This window comes from Brachyhypopomus gauderio, chromosome 19 (assembly GCF_052324685.1).
Source record: "Brachyhypopomus gauderio isolate BG-103 chromosome 19, BGAUD_0.2, whole genome shotgun sequence".
Classification (NCBI taxonomy): domain Eukaryota; kingdom Metazoa; phylum Chordata; class Actinopteri; order Gymnotiformes; family Hypopomidae; genus Brachyhypopomus; species Brachyhypopomus gauderio.
In genome coordinates this window covers 7,532,140-7,553,104 of record NC_135229.1, presented here as the reverse complement: position 1 = coordinate 7,553,104, position 20,965 = coordinate 7,532,140, and the positions used below count along the sequence as shown (strand labels likewise).

Genomic DNA, 20,965 nt, shown 5'->3' with positions numbered 1-20,965 from the left:
ATACTGCACATACAGCTACCTCGAGTGTTTTGACACTGAATATTCTCAAGGCTGTTTATAATCATTGGGATCTCATCACCTCAGGATTTTACAGGTTGCTCTTTCAAATGCACAGAATGTAGAAAGATTACTTATTAACACTTTGTTATTGTTCAGTGTTTATATAGCAAAACAACCCCCATGTTCCACTTCCTTAAAAACGAAGAAATGATCATTTACATCTTCCATTAAACTATGTGTGAATTAAACTTGTTTGGGTTGAATTCAAATGAGTGAATATTACAGCTGCAAGCTTGTGATTCCCTTAGAAGTTAAATGACAGAAGAAGAAAACATTTTTATAAATCTTTTGTAATTTTCTGTGCTTTCTGTGATTTGGTGACTACATATTGATAAATAAAAGAAGCTATAAAATGTTCAGCCGGAACATTAAGCAACATTAATATTACAAATGTCTGATATGAATTTATATGCAATTCATTTATTTTTTAACATCATAGAAATTTACAGTTTTGAATCAGCATGGATGGCGATGAAAGGATCTTCATCCGAGCTGCTGATTTTAAAGTTGGCTTGTCCATCTTCCCCAACCTGCACCTGCTTCCCACTGCATGAGCCCCCCTCCTTCTGACCAGAGATGACATCACAGTAAGTGCCACTAGGCAACCCTGTGTGTAAGGTCACGTCCAGGTCCCTGCAACCAATCAGAAGCCAGCCGGAGTTTACGCAGCGAAAAACATCCGTCACTTAATCTAGGTTTTCAGTATTGCAAACGTGTTGCTTTACCAGTCATCGTTGTTGATAATGATGAATCCTCGATTACCACGGCCAAAAGCAATCTGGTTGTTGTCATTGTCCCACCAGTTTGATAATGGCTGTCCATTCACAACATTACGGAAAATGACCATGTTTCTATAGGAAAAGCGATGAAGTCATCTTTTGGTATTTTCTCCTAGCTCGTAATGAGAAGGCCTTCTCAGATTAGAATAAAATCAGCTGACCTGATTTGACGCCATCTGTGCTCACAGACCCAGCCATCTCCACAAGTAGTGTCAGGGTTGATAGGAACAGGCTTGGTGGTACCATCACTAAAGCTTGGTGGTCCAATCCAGTCATTGACATCCTGAGAAATCAAAAGATATTAGAAAACAAAAAGTGACAAATGAAAAAAATGAGGAAAACACATTTTGGCTATTGGTGGTCAGAACACTAACCTTTCCATCGACAAAATAGCGGTCCCAGCGATAACTGGACATTACTCTGGTAAATCCATAGGGATGGGCCAACATCAGACCAACAGCCATCTTGTACAGTCTGGGGAGGAAAAGATTGCATGGTGAACATTAATGTAACCTGTACAGTTACATACCAATATATCTTAATATATTGTTGCACATGGCACTTTTTTCTGGAGTGTTGCGTAAGACTTGAAAAACCTCTACCTGGCATCCCAGAAGGTGAGAATGGAAGCACCTCCGGCCCCGTGGCCCCTTTGATTATCATGGTTGTCAACAAACACCAGGGCGGCGCCAGAGGGCATCATACCCCAACCCTCACCCCAGTTACTGGAATGAACATAGGCAGCTGTTAACACGAACCTATGTAATCCTATGAATGACCAAAAACACCTTGGTTTTTTTTCGGTGTTTACTTACACCAGGTAGCGTAGCTTCTCTCCGTTCCATTTGCGCATGACAGTTCCCAGCTTGGCACCGTACTTGAACTCGGTTACCCTTCCCATGCCAGTGTATTCAGATGATGTAATAGGCTCCCCACCGAGATCGATAACCTGAAAAAAAAGCAAAAAAGCAACGAGAATGACACACTGCTAAAGATGTAAGACAGCTATTATCCGAACACGTGGTCCAACAGATAAGGCGAACTTTTGGGAAAGTAACTAAAAATAAAAAAACAGCAAACAAACCTCTTGGTAGATGAAAGGTCTGGAGCCGGCAGAGAACCACTTGATGTTGAGATTTTGGAGTTTGCCATAAACTACACTCAGATCACCGGGCCACATGTGCTTGGACGCATCCACTCTGAAGCCAGCGACGCCCATGTCAATGAGCTTGTTCATGTACTCCGCCACTTTACCTCGCACATAGTCCTTCTCCAAGGCCAGATCAAGAAGACTAGCCAGGCGACAATTTCTCACCTGCAAATCAATTAAGGAGTTCACCCAAATACAGCTGAAGTTCAAAGTAAATCTACGATTTGAAAATACAGTAAGAAACAACGTAAGCAGTGCTAACGTACTTGATTAACATCATTATAGCTCTCGATTTCTCCGCTGGCGGTGTGGCATTTGCCGTCGTTGAAGTCCCAGGCCGAATAAGGAACTGAAGGGAAGTCTTTGGTGTTGGCGTTGAAATATGTGCCACAGCTGGAGTGTTTACCTTCTCCACCACTGGCTCCACACATGTGGTTGATTACCGCATCCACGTAGATGTTTACCTACATGAGCAGTGACAGAATTTTTCAAACAATACAATTTTTCGATACAAAACAATATTTGCAGTCTCTTCGATTCCTCGAACTGGCATCTCCCTGCCCGTAAGCAGGACATGACCCTGGGCTCAACCCAGGGGTGTTATGAAGAAGAGCGTTCCTACCCCAACATTGTTGCATCTGGTAATCATGTCCCTCAGCTCAGACTCGTTTCCAGATCTGGAGCACAGATTGTAGCTGATTGGCTGATATCTCTGCCACCATGGGTGCCAAGGCTTGGTGAGAACAATGCTCTCACTTGGAGGAGAGATCTACAAGATCATACGATGTTTAATAATGAGAAAACCACACTGTTCCAAATACTCCTGCTGCTGTAAGTTCACCTAGATGTTCCAAACCACTATTCTGTGGATAGATACATTCAAATGCTAATTTTGTTTGTAAATGTATGCCGCATATTTGGATTCACTGCCTATAAAACACTGCATACCATCAAATGTCATCAAATGTCATCTCAACTATGAGGCATGACAGTGGAGTGGTGTGGGGCTGTTGTGCTGCCTCAGGGTGCGGATGGCTTGCGGTTGTTGGGAGACCAATGAATTCCGAAATCTTTAATAAACATTCCACAGTCGGAGTCAGGGTGTCTGTGAACTAAAACTCAAAGGGGTTGGCTTGCAGCATGGCAATAATCCAAAATATAAAAGTCAAATAACAGTGGAGTGTCTCATACATGAATAAAGTGATGCGTTTAAGAATGGCCTTGTCAGAGTTGTGATCACAGCTAATTTGAAAAGGCTGTGGAACGATTGAAAGCTTGGAAACAAACAATCTATACGTGTCAGGATTATACCAAAACACCACCTGTGCAAGATCGATGTGCAGTGTTAGAAGTTGTTTGGCTGAAGTTATTGCCAGTTAAAGAAGCAACACCTAACCCTAACCTGAACCATAACCCTAACCGAACCCTAAAATGAGCCTGACTGTAAAAATGTGACACTGTACACAAATATTTGATACTAAACACAGTTATAAACTCTTGAAAGTTTGGACACATGGTATTTTAGATATTTTATGTAATTTTATGGTTTTTTTTTTAGGTTGCAAAATCCACGCCATGTCATGCTCAAGCCTGAACACTGCGTGATGCCTTCCACATCACTGGCAAACGTACCTGAACTCCACCAAAGCCGTTGGGTGCGAGGTATCGCTCACACTCCTCTGCAATATCAGCCCAGCGCCATTCGAACAGGTGCACGATGGACGTTCTCCCCGTTTTTGGTGTGAGGATCGTGCTGAGCAAAGGTCACGGACAGCAGCGCTGCCAAAATAAGAAGCTTCATTGTTCTCTGCTCGAGAAGTCGGATGAGCGAACACCAGTTCAGCTGTAGTATATATACACCTCATGGTTTTGTCTCAGCGCATTTACCTTTGACCTTTGAACTTTATCTTTGATTGGTGTTATGACCAAAAAACCCAGCTGCTAATCGCTTGGTCTTTCCCATTATTTTACCATGCAAACACCTCTGCTTTCCAAACCACTCAGGAGGAAATTCATTTCTTTAGAGTATGTGAATCAAATTTTCTGAGCACGGTGCAGTTTTCTTATTTGAATACACTATACATTTTCCGTACGTTCATAAATTGTCCTAGTTCCAGAGCAAGTTTTAAAAAGTATGTTTCAAGGAAGAAACTGATATTTGAGTATAACTTCTAAACTGCCATTTTATAACTCTCATAATTTACATCAGATACATTTTCCCCAAGTTGACACCAATTTTCCCCCAAGCATGTCATTAATAAAATTAGTTCCTGAAGCTCGTCTTGAGAGATTACAGCATGAGTCTAACCTTGTCACATAATCACATTTTCCTGTATATATGATGAACCTGCATTGCTGTATACCTTGTTGAATCTGAAATTATACATACATTTCTATTTTTCATCAATAACTTCAGGCAATGCAATATCAGCTAAAGGAGTTCTGTTAAACCCAGAGGCGGTCTTTGCATAGAGGCGTTGCTAGGCAATTGCCTTGGGCCCCTCCCACTGTAGGGCCCCCTTGTCTAGCTAAAGCCAGGTTCACACTACACGACTTTTCAGTCGTCAGGTTTTTGTGCCGTTCGCACTACACGACTGGTTGTGCTGTAATCGCGAGTCTTTTAGTTGTTGTGGCTTTCACACTACATAACTGATCGGCGACGCGGGCTCACGAATTAAACGACTGGGGAATCGCCGACTCATCTGGCTGCCGTCCAAAAACACGAGACCACGAAAACGAAACACTCGCGAGAACCAGCAACACCACGTAGAAGAAAAAAAATGTACATGTACTCCACATTTTCGTTATTATTATTTTTTTACCGTTTAACCACTCCATAGTCCCAAATTGCCAGAATTATTTCATCTCTCCGTTGCAGTGAACATAGATATAGTCAATCGCACTATTTCTCCAGTGCTGTCACAATAACTTAAACACAGTGTTGTAGTAAAGTTGTATGAAGCTAGACGCCGCTGTTGACTCACAGTCGCCGACTGGGCTACATATTAAACATGCTACATATTAAACATGCTAGATATCTGCCGGTCGTCTGCGATGAGTTGGCGACCACTCGGCGAGCGTCTTTCAGCAGTTCACACTACACGACTGAGCGAGCGCCGAGTGATCCCCGATTTGCCTCCGACCAGTTTCTGTCGGCGATCTACAAAAACAGTCGGCGACTGAAAAACCAGCCTAAAATGTAGTGTGAACTTGAACTTATTTCTCGCATATTAATGTTGATGGGCCCCCTAGCTAAATTCGCCTTGAGCCCCCAAATTGCTAAGTCCGCCACTGGTTAAACCCAAGTTTTTTAAACCTCATTTTCAGCGATGGCTTAGTTACCTTAAAAATGTAATCCGATTACTGATTACTCCTTTTAAAAGTAACTTAGTTACGTTACTGATTACTTGATTTTAAAAGTAACTACGTTAGATTACAAATTACTTTAGTAGTTACATTCAGCAGCAAAATTTATTTTTCCAATACTCACTTTACTGGAAGTGCATTTGAACAATAGCACTGTTCGCTAGCATGCTGCACCCCTGGCGCGCCTGCTCATTTTACATAAATACAGTTAAATAATTAACAAAGTAGCAATGTATGTTTAAAAGTCAGTCTGAACATATCAGTCAGTCTAGACATATCGGTCGAACTAGACATGTTTTGTGTGTTGTTCTGACAAGGTTTCTGTTATGAACCATTTCGACCGTCACCTCAGTACACGGTAATGAATGGTCTTGCAGTTTGTGAACAGCCCAGAATTTTGCTCTCTTCTTTTCCATTGGGTCCAGCTCCTCCAGATTATGGCATGTGCACATGTCCCAGGTCTTCTCCACACTTCAGAAATCAGCCATAAAATTCAGGATTGTTAAATTGCTCGGGTGTGTAAACTTCAAACGAACGACACAGCAGCACGCCGCCGTCCCTGCTCGCCCCTGTCACCGCCATGTGGAGCTCCGTGAGACCCCTGGGCGATGGGTCACGCCTGCGGCAATCCTCCGGCGCAAGGCCTCCTCCTCTGTTAGCGACGCGGGTCCTTTAGCGCTGCGATCAGCGAGATCTGGCCCACCACGTCTCTTTTAAAGCCGTTTGAGAGGAGGAGCGTGGCCGTTTCTGGCCCTCCGCAGAGGCAGGGAAGAGGAAACCGAGACAACAGTCCGTCAGCCGGTGTGATGGCCCATAATGACCTGTCAGAGAGCCTGGCCTCGGCCCGCCGGGTCTGCAGGGCCCTCGCCCTTAATGAATTCTGGGATGGACCTGTGGGCCCAAAGGGCCTGAGATAATGCATAATCTATTTCCTGCCTAACATCAAAAGTGACATAAATGTATTCCCTCCAACAATGGCCTTGAGCTGAGCATGACTGTTTTTTTTTCTTTCCCCACCTTTTTTCTATCAAAGTGTTCTGAAATCGGAATATTAAGAAAGTCTGGGACGGTCTAATTCCCAAGTTAAAATAACCGCTCCGAAGGGGACTGGGATATTTATTCATTTCGGATAAAATGGTGAGTTGCTAAACTTTTATGACAACAGCATTGGAATGCTGCAGTTGGTCTGATCTAAATTCCCAGAAGTATTGACCCTTTTACACTGAGGTTCATTATCTAGGACAGTTGTTCTATTCACACACTGCGAAGCTGTGGTCCAGTGTGCTGTAACGAGCGATCCTGAAGTTCCTCTGAACTTACAAACTACACACAAGCACTGATGTACCTGGAACATCTTAAGAAGCAATTTGTTGTTGCCTGCACGCACATGCTGATACCAATTGAAGTTCACACACACTCCAGTTGTTTATGCTTTCCAAATACAACCAGACGGCCCAGGGCGCCCAGTCGGCATGGGAACGGCGTCTTTGATCTTGGAGGAAGCGCTCTCGGGCGGTGTTGTTTTGGGCCTTTCAGGCTGCCACCACGTCGGTTTCACCTGAGTGCAGCTATGGCAGTGCTGTCAGGGCAACAAGAAGCCCATGGGGCCACCCTCTGCGCCCCGTCACACACCTCCCCGAGAAGGACACACACATTCGCGCGCGCACGCACGCGCACGGACCACGGCGAGCCCCAGACACCGAGACAGCAGAGGTGACATTCACCGGCGCGCCACACGTTGTAAATACGCACCGGAAACTAACGACGGACTCGATGCGGTGACGGGTTCGTTTAAAAAAATGTGAAAACACACAAAAATAAAAGAGCATTTAAAAGCTCAAAATGTCCCCAGATCATTTTGAAAAGGGCACAGCGTTTCAATACAGCCCCCCCCCCCCTCTCTGTTTATGGATCAAACATCCCCTCCTTATATAATACCTCATGACCTCATATAGTATAATGTGACTCAAGAAAGATGTCTGCACTGACTGAGATTCTGTTATTATTATTATATTATTTTTTTCCTCTGCAGGTTGCACTGCGGCACCATATTGCAGCATATAAATTATTGACCCGGCTGGCGTGTGCAGGACCAGGATGGTGGACAGACCTGTACCTTCCGATTAGAGGCTCAGGTGTCACGGTATCGGGTCAGGGTCCCGGGCCTGTCATTCTCCCTGATACTTTCTGACACAACCGTCAGCCATCGTCAGTGCCCCCCCCCTCATCTATAATTCATGATGTGCATCGTGAAGCCAACTGTCAGTTCACATATGGTACACTGCACTGCCTGCTCTTGCAGTGAGTTTGAAAAGTGCTTTTTTAAAACAAAAGGTCAATACAAGAGAAGAATTTGGGACGATGCACTGGGTGTTAATTCAAGATCCCTTATGCTCGCGGCTAGATCCTCTGGATATGGAAGATCATTTTTTGCACTGGGAAGCTGGATCTTGACCAGAAGGAATATCCAATCATTGGATTCCTCATCCATCCATTCATCCATCCATCCATTCATCCATCCATCCATCCATCCATCCATCCATCCATCCATCCATCCATCCATCCATCCATCCATCCATCCATCCATCCATCCATCCATCCACAAGAATTGTGTAATTGTAACAGCCCAGCTACACATTGAAACTATCCAAGGTAAATAACAATTGTTCATCTAGTGTGCTTTGATATTGGATGTTACTGAGTAGAGAGATATCTTAGCCTGCTCTCCGTTTCACCTGGTGACAGCGTTACTAAAACACAGCTCAATGGCCACCACCCTCCAGCACCTCGGTGTCTCCCAGTATGAACAATGACTAATAGTTGACATCATCAGTGATAGCAAAGTGTTGAAGCGCCACACTGAGCCTGCTTGCTACTGCTGTGTGTGTGGGTGTGTGTGTGTGTGTGTGTGTGTGTGTGTGTGTGTGTGTGGGTGTGTGTGTGTGTGTCCAGGCATATAAAGGTGGCCTCATGTTCCTCCTGACCCTCCTACTGATGCTTGTTTAATCATTTCATCTGCTTGATTTCCCCATTTCTCACAGTCACTGCAGGGGTCAGAGGTCGAGGGATTCAAAAGCTTCGGTGAGCAAGGCCACAGGCCATGACGACACGAGCAGAAAAATGATGAAGTCAATGAGGCACCTCCCACCTCTCAGACCTGCACCACTGCCTTGAATACAAAAGGGACAAAAACAGTGTCATCACTCCAAGCTAATTATACTTCTATTGACGAAAACTTTACCAACTACTTTGGGAAGTAATATAACCTCTGCTTTAGACCACAGACAAATTAATTTTGGGCCGAAACAGTGAGAATTTAAAAGAAGCCGCCACACTCTCTACTGGTGTTGATTTGTTTATTCGTATGTTCCAATTTGTCGGATTAGACGAATATTTTTCTTTTAGGAGTTCTTTTAATATCCCTTTTTTCAAGGACAGACCAATTTCACCGATGTGCATAAATTACAGCGGCGGCAACATCATTCGGTCTGCATGTGATACTCCAGAATAAAAAAAAAACCTAATTACCACTCAAGGGCAACACTCTTTAAGTATTCACAGCCCAAGTGTGCAAAAAAGCCCCAAACACCCCCATCCTTCCACACGGCATTTAAACGATTACACAACATGGCTAAAAATATTCCCAAGGACACACGTCATACTTCACGTTGGCCCCGCCTGCCTCTCTCTCCTCCGTTTGAACAGGCTCTCCCGTCGGCTGTTTGTTTGACGGTCGGCAGCAGCTGAAGTGACAATGCTGTGGCTTCCAGACAGAAGCTCTAATGAGAATGTGTTTGTGCGGTAGTTGCCAGCGCTGCTGGAGACGGCCCGTGGGCTGCGTTCCAAGAGTGGCCCGGTGTGCCGAGTCGAGGCGAGGCTGAGCAGACGCAGGTGTGGGCACGGAGGTGTGGGCGGCCGGACCTGGCCCCCGCGCCCCTGCGCCCTGGCCTCTGGCCCCTGGCTCAAGGCTCCGGGGCTGTCACCTCTCACATGGATCACCACAACCACACGCCCTGCCCAGATGCACGCTGTCATGGTCTCTGCTCTTCTCTCATTTCCTAATCATCGTAATGCAGAAAATGTGCATGCCTGAACTTTGGGTGTGAAAACACAGGTGTCAACAGGCCATAATTTTGCAAGAAGTGTCTCCAAGTCTTCTAGCCTCACGTGAGACTTTAACCTCACGTGAGTATCACATTTTAAATCCCCAGTAAATCTTAAATGAAGTCCTACAGACTCCATTTTCCTCTAAGTTTTTATCACCATCTTAATGCGATTAACAGTGGAAACAAATAACACCACTGCATTTCTGCTTGGCATTGTATCACTGCTAAAACACATCACAGGTGAAGGAAAACAGGAATTCCTGACACATGTCCTTGTGCTATTACTGTTTCTGATCATGACCTCGTTTACTCTCCGTCTTTAACGGTCACGTTAGCCTTCATGCATTCTACCAGTTGTCACAGGCAATAAATGCTATTAATTCAGCAGAATAAAACTATATTACTCATTCTCTGTACACTTGAATACTTTTCCTTCGGTTCGAAATGAATAATTCACTGTCGTGGTTTTAACTGTGCTTTTTGGCTCTAACTGCAGTTTTCCACTGAGGATTGGTTAAGAATAGAAATCACAAACAAATTGCCCCAATTCCAAATGATCAAAGTCTTAGCAAGTCTTCACAAAATCTGTCAATTGTGGTCACGTCAGTAATGATGAAGCCTAAAGCAAGTCATTTGAGTTGATTTGCGTCCATGTCAACCAAACTGGAGCCCAAACAGTTCAAAATGACAATTTTCACCCAAATACATATATTTATTTTGTTTTTACTTCAAATATGTACATTAGCATCAGAGGAAAACTACACATCACTTCTGTTCTTCACAATTTGGTTGTTATTTATATGCAAAAACAACTTACAGCATGAGCTGTGAGTGGAGACTGACCAGTTGTGTGGCCTTGTGTTTCTGTCTGAATTCTAGTTTAGAAACCACATTATCAGCATTACTAAGCAAGGTTGGCCCTCTTCCAACACAATCACCTGGTTTCAATAAAGACTAAAGACACCGTGGGTAAACTAGCTTGCCTAAATGTCAAATCAATTATTTTGGCAGAGCAAAGAGAATGCTAGTTAAATATTTATTAATGTATATATTCACAGAAACAGTGTATTGGCAGGTGGCTTGATTAAAATATGGGCTCTTGGTTCACAATTAGCTGGGAGCAAAACTCAGATTTATAGGGTGTCACTAGGAGCTGATTATAAACTTCAGCGGGATGTCAGCTGTTCTGGTGACTTGACAAATCATTGGATTTTTAGCCTAATTATACCCCAACAACATGATAAGTGTAACAGATATTTTCACTGCCAGCACTTTATAACTCACGGGCAGTAATATAATCTTAGAGGTTATAGGGTGATGTAAAAACCAAACCAAAAAAAAGGATGTAAAAACTTGCAGACATTTACATTGAGTGAACATTTCAGTCAACGCACCTTCTCAAAGCGGCACCTGGCAGGTTACTACTATACTCTCATATTCTGAAGTCAGCTAGCTGACTGACTGTGGCAGAGTGAGGCAGAGTGTGATACTGTGTGGCAGTCTGGGTAGTCTGGTAGTCTGGGCAGTCTGTCAGCCTTTATTGGACTCCATCATGACTGATCTGGGTTTCACTAAAGGGCAGGTGGTAGCTGGATGCTTATAAATTCTTTTGTAATTTATCAAGTTATATATTATTCAAACACACACAAGCACACACATGCACACGCATGCACTCACAAGTACTCACACCTACACACACGCTCAGACACAGACACATGCGTACACTGGATTTACAAATGAACATGCTAAAACTAAGTTAGCCTCTATAATGCCATAAAAACCAACTACGCATGTGCACACACACACACACACACACACACACACACACACACACACACACACACACACACACACACACACACACAGCCAGCTTTGTATTTTGTGTTTACACAAATTGGATTTACAAATGAACATGGTAAAACTAAGTTATCCTCTATAAAATAAGGAATAGCTATGTTTATTAATCTGTCTTCAGAGAAAACCCTCTAGCAGCAGAGCACACGCACCACAGTAAGAGTTAAACCTCTGATTATATCTTTTGTTGTAAACAATTTGGTTTCATTAGCAGTCATTAACGAGTTATTTATCCTGTTTCCAACTAATTGACAAAAAGCAGCTACAAAACTTGATTAATTAAAAACACATGTGCGTTAAGAACATTTAAATGTAGCATTTATTCTCTATTTCAGTCAGTACATTCTACAAGCTTAACTTGATAAGTAATGATGTCACACTGATAGTGGTCGATGTAATTACACTAATGGCTTTGATACATAGTGATGCAACTAACCAGCTACAATTAATTTGTCCATTTATACAGAAAAGAACGTCTGTTTCTCACATTTCGAAAAGCCGGTTTTGTTTAATTAGGTCTGTCCCGCCATAACATCCTGGACTGGTACCAGGTGACCAGACGTTCTCCACTTGACCACCTTATGCATAGCACCTACACCGAAGTGGTTCCAGGTAGAACGGACTGGCAGATAATTATTGCAACATTGGCATAATAAAAAGCTGATGTGTTTAGCAAGAGGCTGACTGACCCCAGGCTCTGGTTAGATGGTCAAATTGTGAAATTGTTCCTCATCAGATGAAAGGGGGGACACGTCTTTGCTGCGTGTGCTCTTTCTGAACGACGCCCGTCACTCTCCGCCACACTCCGTCATCTTATGGTCCCCAGAGAAGTGAAAATGAGCAGATCAGCACAGACACAGGACATCACAGAGGAACATCACAGAGGAACGTCACAGAGGAACGCCACAGAGGAACACGAGCTTTTCATTCTAGTTCATTGCTGTTAACATTCCAACAACCAGCAAACAGCTAGCAAACCCAACTTAGCGCAACTTGAGAAATTTGCTCTCAGACCTCATCTGGCCTCTCTATCTAAAGACCAACTCATCTCCTTATCCCTACCCACTACTCCTCAGCAACTGGACCGCATATGACCAGACAACCGCGTATGACCAGACCACTTTGAATCTGCCTGCACCTATGATCCACCCCTCACTTCCCCTCAGAGTGCGTGGCCTGTACCCGTCTGGTCAGTAGGGGGCCCCTGCGTACATTCTGACCAGTGATACGCAGTGTGGAAGGGGTTTGACAAGACGTGCACTGCAACAAACAGGCCATTGGCTGTGACTGCAAACCCGTGAAGTAAGATAACCTAAGATAAACACGTCCAAAAACGGCCTGTGGACGTGAGAAAGCAGGACGTGGATTCAGACATGGGGATTGTCTACTTGACGATTTTTTGCGAGCGTGCTTCAGTCAGTCAGGGGACAGGCTGTGGTAACAGCAGGCTGGCAGGTTGTGATAACAGCAGGATAACAACAGCAGCCTTGCAATGCAGACGGCTCTGCGTCTGCGCTGTATTTAAAGATGGAGAAGTTGAGAAAAGACAGTTGGCTTCCCGAGCAACAGGACATTATGGACAGAGGTCATTAAGCACTCTGGTTTTTCACCTCTGAAACCAGACAGACAGGCAGTGTGTGTGTGTGTGTGTGTGTGTGTGTGTGTGTGTGTGTGTGTGTGTGTGTGTGAATGATGCGAATACAATAAAATGTTATCCTCTGTCAGTATTTTTCCACTTTAAATGCGCCGTACACTGCTATTCAGATGATGACATCCTTTGCGAGGACCTCGGGTGACAGAGGCTACCCCCCCCACCCCCCCCCACTCACACACACACACACCCAGTGCTCCTCTTTAGCAGTGCAGTTACCGGCTTGATTGATTAGTTCCAAGCAGACCGCCATCTCAATGACAGCTGCCAAGTGAGGGAGTGGTGTCAGGTCAGGGTTCCTGGCAGGTTGCTGACGACCTAATTTTCTGCCGAGCTGATTCTACCTTTTTGAGACACATGTCCACTAAAGATGTCTTCCTGGATTTTCCAAAAGCACCACCGCAGTGGAAGTTTGGCCCGCGTTAACGCTCACGTGTGCTGATTCGATGCGGCAGCGACCGCTTTGAGCCTCCAGCTAAACCAGAGCAGGAAGGTTCACGTGTAACCGCACGCGACCTAATTCGATATTGATTTCAATTTCACGGAACTTTTTTTGCCCTAACAGAAGGATGTGCGCGCGCGATCCGGTGGGGTTGGCGTCCCAGTGAAGCCCTCGCCGCGGTGATTGAGTGCTGATTATGACTCTGCCGTGGCAAACAGGGAAATGCGGTTGCTTCTCTCCTCTAGAAGGTAATTCACTTCTCCCAGTATAATGAGTCTCAGTATGTGGCCCATATGGCTACAGCAGGAGAACTAGGAACGGGAGAGGGGAGGCCGACGGCGGAGGAGGGGGCTGACATACGTTTTTAATGAAACGTCGCAATAGCTCCTGCATACCTGCACAAATTCATCACGAGTCTGTGCCGAGACAGAAACGTTGCCCTTTAGTGGGAAAATCAGGACAGGCTGAGTCTTAACATGCTTTATTTTTGTTTCATGTATTTTTGTTTAACATATATGTATTCTTGTTTTTGCTTTTCCTTTACTCCGATTCTGAATGCAGGCACAGAGCAGACGTACACTATAGTGCTGGCGCATATGCATATGCACATGGCTGCATTACTAATGTGATCGATGTTGGATGTCATTATTTATTTATTTATTTATTTCGGATCTAATCATAAAGTGACGTGTGCGCTCCACTCGACGATGATGAAAAATGTTTGGCGATCTCCCCTCGACTGAGCTGGGTCAGGCCTGATCATTTGCTTTGTAATGAGATTACTCTGCTCCGCACATCAAATCTTACGAGAAAAGAAAGATTTCCAATACCTTTCGGTAAAGGCGAATTCTGTTGGCATGGTGATAGTTGAGGTATTTCCACAGAAACAGCAGCCTGCCACGCGGACTAACATTCTCACAAACAGGTCTGTGCTGAAGATGAATCAACCTCTTCTTTCTTATGAAAAGTTATTGCAAAGTTTAATAAACTGACCTCTCCTTCTTCCCTGATGCAACAAATCTGCAAACAAACTAAAAAAAAAACTAAATAAAAAGAGAGGACAGGAAACGTAGGAGAACATTAGCAAAAATGAGAGAAAGGTTTTGAAAAGAAAGGTTTCAGGTGGAGGTGTTTCATGAGTTTTCAGTTTGTCTATGTGTGTACACCAGTGTCCGATAAAACTTCTTCAAGCACGTGTGAAACGACCAGCTGTGTCGGCTCTAATCAACTTGCTGAGGATCGATATGGTTTTCGATATGGGCATGGCTGGATTCTTCTAGTTTGGAGTCAGAGCCTTAATCAAGGACAAAGGGCCCATTAGAGCCTGCAGAACTTGTAGCGTCCAATCACAGATTTTTTATGCATGCTGTGTGAACCACAATATACTATGAGAAAAACTCTTGTTGTCCATGTAGCGTTGGCTAATTTGTAAAACACCAAGAACATCCTGCTCTCTGCACTCGGAGCATCAGGCAATTACACCAATGCTGGCGTTCTGTATGTGATATGTCTCCCTGCAATTTGGAAGCAATTAAAACAGAATGAATGAGCCCAATGTTAATGAGTGCCCAGAGGGTTTTAAGGACTATGGTCATGGTTTGGTGATAGATATGTCTATCCCATGCCCTTGTGCACACTAACCACCTATTCAGCATCTACTGGCAAACATCTTCTAGTATATGAACTTTACTGGCATCCATGACTTCAAATTGTCCCAGAATGATGGTCTTCCCACTTGCCTGCAGTCACTGTGACCCGCCACATATCCATTGCGGAGCCATCCAGAGCTAAAATGTTCGCCAGTGAGACTAAATGATAGTGATTTACCAGGTAATGCCTGCAAGCCCAAGGTCAAGGTGTTCGGAAAACACGTTATCGGGAACAGAGGGTAAACATTGCAAATCTTATCAGCGAAGTGAAGATGCCAGGGGCCTATCACGGATCGGAGTGGTATTCCATACATTTAGTCTGCGAATTCCTCTTAGCTGTCTCTTAAATAATGTATGGCTGTTGTAGCAGAGTGCTGTCTTTCCAGCAAGATGCTGGGTTGGTGCACTGAAGGTCTGCAGTGGAGGGTGAAAACACTCACTGATTTGTAAGGCGAGAGGAAACCATGGCACACACGTCTGACTGAAACTGGTTAATTGTTGAAAATCAAACAGTTATTTTCAACAATTAACCAGTCATTTAGTCGCTTATCGTTCAGCTTTTTGCATTCAGATTGAGCAGGTCAGATCTGTCCACTGCGAGGAGGGAAAGTGAGCCTCTGCGTGTATTGTGGTCAGAGCGGCTTTTCCAAGCCCCCCCCCCCCCCCCCCCCCATCCTACTCCTCATGACTGAGGGCATGGTCATTAACTTCTCTTCATCCATAATGTGTCTACAACAAATATTTGTTTCAGTGGGACTTTTACTGTTGTACTTATACATCTGCCTGTTCATTTTCAAAGTCTCCAGATCAAAGGTCTTATTGAGCATCTCCAGATCCAGACCTCTATGTGAACACTGTGTATTAGGACTTCAGCTCTTAATGGACATCCATGAATAACAGCCCCACTATAACGTAGACTGACATCACTATAATATCCTGTGAAAATGTATACTGACAGAAATATGAGAGAAGTTTTCCTTTGCGGCAAGCGATCTCTGCAACCACAATATTTTTTTGGGTTAACCTTGGTTACAGGTTCAAAACCGTGTTAATTCATGGACATCATGAAGTGATTAATTTTTTAAAAATATTTCTCAACCCCTCTACCAGCAACCAATATGGCCACATGATGCAACAGGTTGATGAGCCTTTTTACAATTCTTCATACAATTTTTTACCCTTTGTTGTAACGTGGCTTGCGCCACGGAGCGAGGAGACGGACACAATCGCTGAGAAGAGCGAGATTTATTGCAGGGAATACCATACTCGTCGTCACTTAGCCAGTCCGGGTCGATAACGGGAGGGCAGTCAGTAAAACAGGCGTATACGGGCATAACTAAAACAGGGGAACACGAGTAACAAGCAGGAAACCAAAAGACGGGAACAAATAAACGGTCAGGTATAGCGATAAACACAGAAACAGCTAAACATCCAAAATATATCAAAACACCAGACAAAGGACAAGGGAGACTCAGGGGTTTATATACATGGGACAGAAAACGAGGGACAGGTGTGAACGATAATACAGGGGCGTGGTAACAAACGAGGAATCACAAAGACAAACGAGCTGGGCGGGATGAACAGGCAGGGAACACGGACATAAGGGAACCCAGAGTGGCAGCTACGAGAGGGGGCGTTGCCCTACGTGACATAACCCCCCCTCAAAGCGTGCCACTCCGGGGCACGCAAGGGCAGACAGGACAGGGACACCGACCAGGACAGGGAACTACGGCACACGGCGAGGGACAGGAACAGAAGACACAGGACAGACCAGAGGGACAGGACCGGGCAGAACAGGACATGGGACCTGGGGCATGGCAGGGACAAAGACAGGGGACATGGAGACTGGCCAGGAGCTGGGCCGGGACACGGCACGATACGGGACACAGGGGGGCAGGACAGGGCCATGGCGAGGCACAGGAGCAGGACTGGACAGGACAGGACCGGGGACAGACACGGGAGTCGGGCCAGGGGACAGGGCAGAGGAGAACACGGAGGCAAAGACAGCATGAACAACAGAGACGGGCACAGGCACAAGGGCACAAGGTGACAACTTGGGGAACAGACATGGGGACGGGGACAGAGACGACACCACAGGAAACAGACACGGGAACAGGAACACAGACCTTGACAGACACAACCACGGGGACAGGGACCAAAACAAAACCAGGGACAGGACCAGGGAGCAAGGGGAACACGGGCAACGGAACATAGGAGGCACAGGGCGGAGCAGGGGGAACACGAAGTCCATGCCCAACAGGGGGCAGCACAGTCTCAAGGGCAACAGGCGGGGACCGCTGGCGTGCAGCGGGGACAGGCGGGGACCGCTGGCGGGCAGCGGGGACAGGCGGGGTCCGCTGGCGGGCAGCGGGGACAGGCGGGGTCCGCTGGCGGGCAGCGGGGACAGGCGGGGTCCGCTGGCGGGCAGCGGGGACAGGCGGGGTCCGCTGGCGGGCAGCGGGGACAGGAGCCGGCAGGCAGGCAGCGGGAACAGGAGCCGGCAGGCAGGCAGCGGGAACAGGAGCCGGCAAGGACGACCCCTCCTGGGTCGCGGAGACAGGAACCGGCGTGGGTGAGACGTCCTCGGGGGGCGGAACCACCATCGGGCCGACGTCCTCGGGGGGCGGAACCACCATCGGGCCGACGTCACCGGGGGGCGGAACCGCCGGGCCGACGTCACCGGGGGGCGGAACCGCCGGGCCGACGTCACCGGGGGGCGGAGTCGCCGGGCCAACGTCCTCGGGGGGCGGAGTCGCCGCACTGACGTTCTTGGGGGGCGGAGTCGCCGCACTGACGTCCTCGGGGGGCGGAGTCGCCGCACTGACGTCCTCGGGGGGCGGAGTCGCCGCACTGACGTCATCGGGGGGCGTGACCGCCATACTGACGTCATCGGGGGGCGTGACCGCCATACTGACGTCACCGGGGGTCCGAGCTGGCCACTCCTGACTTGAGTGACCACTACTCCCCCCCAAAAAATTCTTGGGCGTCTCTAGGGGAGAGGCCGGCAGGATTGAAGGAGGGAGGAGCTCCTCAGGGCAGGCGACGACCTCATGCGTTGTGGCAGCGGGGCTCTGAACCAGGGGCGTGGTCTTCCTCCTTCCCCGGTCTGGTCTGCGCCTGGAAGAACATACAGACACAACTGCTTCTCGGTGGCTTTCATTGTGACTCCGCCTCGACGGAGGCATCGGGAGTTCACAATGGCTTTTGAAAGCCAACCGAGAGCCAAGCCAACGCTCGTCTGCACATTCCTTCCGTCTACCCGAATCTCGCGCTACAGGTTGCTCCTCCCTGTAGCGTGTGTCGAGTCGGGCAGACACGTAGCGCTTATCAGGGAGCTCGTCGCTAAAGCCAGAAACCGAGAGTGATTTCGCTTTGTTTTTACGGCGACGAGACTCCCCTGTACCCACAGCGCAAGGGGAATTCCTGTCTCTGGTTTGTTCGCGCTGTAATACCGGAGAGTCGAACCGAATTAAACCAGTCAACATCTCATTACAGCGGTTGAACTTACCAGAGTCTCGCTCTCTCGCTGTGTCCTTGTTAGGTCTGGTGTTATGTAACGTGGCTTGCGCCACGGAGCGAGGAGACGGACACAATCGCTGAGAAGAGCGAGATTTATTGCAGGGAATACCATACTCGTCGTCACTTAGCCAGTCCGGGTCGATAACGGGAGGGCAGTCAGTAAAACAGGCGTATACGGGCATAACTAAAACAGGGGAACACGAGTAACAAGCAGGAAACCAAAAGACGGGAACAAATAAACGGTCAGGTATAGCGATAAACACAGAAACAGCTAAACATCCAAAATATATCAAAACACCAGACAAAGGACAAGGGAGACTCAGGGGTTTATATACATGGGACAGAAAACGAGGGACAGGTGTGAACGATAATACAGGGGCGTGGTAACAAACGAGGAATCACGAAGACAAACGAGCTGGGCGGGATGAACAGGCAGGGAACACGGACATAAGGGAACCCAGAGTGGCAGCTACGAGAGGGGGCGTTGCCCTACGTGACATAACCCCCCCTCAAAGCGTGCCACTCCGGGGCACGCAAGGGCAGACAGGACAGGGACACCGACCAGGACAGGGAACTACGGCACACGGCGAGGGACAGGAACAGAAGACACAGGACAGACCAGAGGGACAGGACCGGGCAGAACAGGACATGGGACCTGGGGCATGGCAGGGACAAAGACAGGGGACATGGAGACTGGCCAGGAGCTGGGCCGGGACACGGCACGATACGGGACACAGGGGGGCAGGACAGGGCCATGGCGAGGCACAGGAGCAGGACTGGACAGGACAGGACCGGGGACAGACACGGGAGTCGGGCCAGGGGACAGGGCAGAGGAGAACACGGAGGCAAAGACAGCATGAACAACAGAGACGGGCACAGGCACAAGGTGGGTGACAACTTGGGGAACAGACATGGGGACGGGGACAGAGACGACACCACAGGAAACAGACACGGGAACAGGAACACAGACCTTGACAGACACAACCACGGGGACAGGGACCAAAACAAAACCAGGGACAGGACCAGGGAGCAAGGGGAACACGGGCAACGGAACATAGGAGGCACAGGGCGGAGCAGGGGGAACACGAAGTCCATGCCCAACAGGGGGCAGCACAGTCTCAAGGGCAACAGGCGGGGACCGCTGGCGTGCAGCGGGGACAGGCGGGGACCGCTGGCGGGGACAGGCGGGGTCCGCTGGCGGGCAGCGGGGACAGGCGGGGTCCGCTGGCGGGCAGCGGGGACAGGAGCCGGCAGGCAGGCAGCGGGAACAGGAGCCGGCAGGCAGGCAGCGGGAACAGGAGCCGGCAGGCAGGCAGCGGGAACAGGAGCCGGCAGGCAGGCAGCGGGAACAGGAGCCGGCAGGCAGGCAGCGGGAACAGGAGCCGGCAAGGACGACCCCTCCTGGGTCGCGGAGACAGGAACCGGCGTGGGTGAGACGTCCTCGGGGGGCGGAACCACCATCGGGCCGACGTCCTCGGGGGGCGGAACCACCATCGGGCCGACGTCACCGGGGGGCGGAACCGCCGGGCCGACGTCACCGGGGGGCGGAACCGCCGGGCCGACGTCACCGGGGGGCGGAGTCGCCGGGCCGACGTCCTCGGGGGGCGGAGTCGCCGCACTGACGTCCTCGGGGGGCGGAGTCGCCGCACTGACGTCATCGGGGGGCGTGACCGCCATACTGACGTCATCGGGGGGCGTGACCGCCATACTGACGTCATCGGGGGGCGTGACCGCCATACTGACGTCACCGGGGGTCCGAGCCGGCCACTCCTGACTTGAGTGACCACTACTCCCCCCCAAAAAATTCTTGGGCGTCTCTAGGGGAGAGGCCGGCAGGATTGAAGGAGGGAGGAGCTCCTCAGGGCAGGCGACGACCTCATGCGTTGTGGCAGCGGGGCTCTGAACCGGGGGCGTGGTCTTCCTCCTTCCCCGGTCTGGTCTGCGCCTGGAAGAACATACAGACACAACTGCTTCTCGGTGGCTTTCATTGTGACTCCGCCTCGACGGAGGCATCGGGAGTTCACAATGGCTTTTGAAAGCCAACCGAGAGCCAAGCCAACGCTCGTCTGCACATTCCTTCCGTCTACCCGAATCTCGCACTACAGGTTGCTCCTCCCTGTAGCGTGTGTCGAGTCGGGCAGACACGTAGCGCTTATCAGGGAGCTCGTCGCTAAAGCCAGAAACCGAGAGTGATTTCGCTTTGTTTTTACGGCGACGAGACTCCCCTGTACCCACAGCGCAAGGGGAATTCCTGTCTCTGGTTTGTTCACGCTGTAATACCGGAGAGTCGAACCGAATTAAACCAGTCAACATCTCATTACAGCGGTTGAACTTACCAGAGTCTCGCTCTCTCGCTGTGTCCTTGTTAGGTCTGGTGTTATGTAACGTG

The 20,965-nt window shown here is 48.1% G+C and overlaps 1 protein-coding gene across 1 annotated transcript; it reads right to left on the bottom strand.

Moving 5' to 3' along the window:
- Positions 1-503: 503 nt before the first annotated feature.
- amy2a (amylase alpha 2A) lies at positions 504-3,799 on the bottom strand. The gene is given in 11 exon segments (XM_076982053.1): positions 504-693; positions 786-911; positions 1,001-1,122; positions 1,214-1,313; positions 1,442-1,564; positions 1,655-1,788; positions 1,924-2,154; positions 2,256-2,453; positions 2,612-2,758; positions 3,622-3,720; positions 3,722-3,799. Coding segments are annotated over 11 exon segments (1,539 nt in total). The 5' UTR covers positions 3,791-3,799.
- Between the last annotated feature and the right edge of the window lie 17,166 nt (positions 3,800-20,965).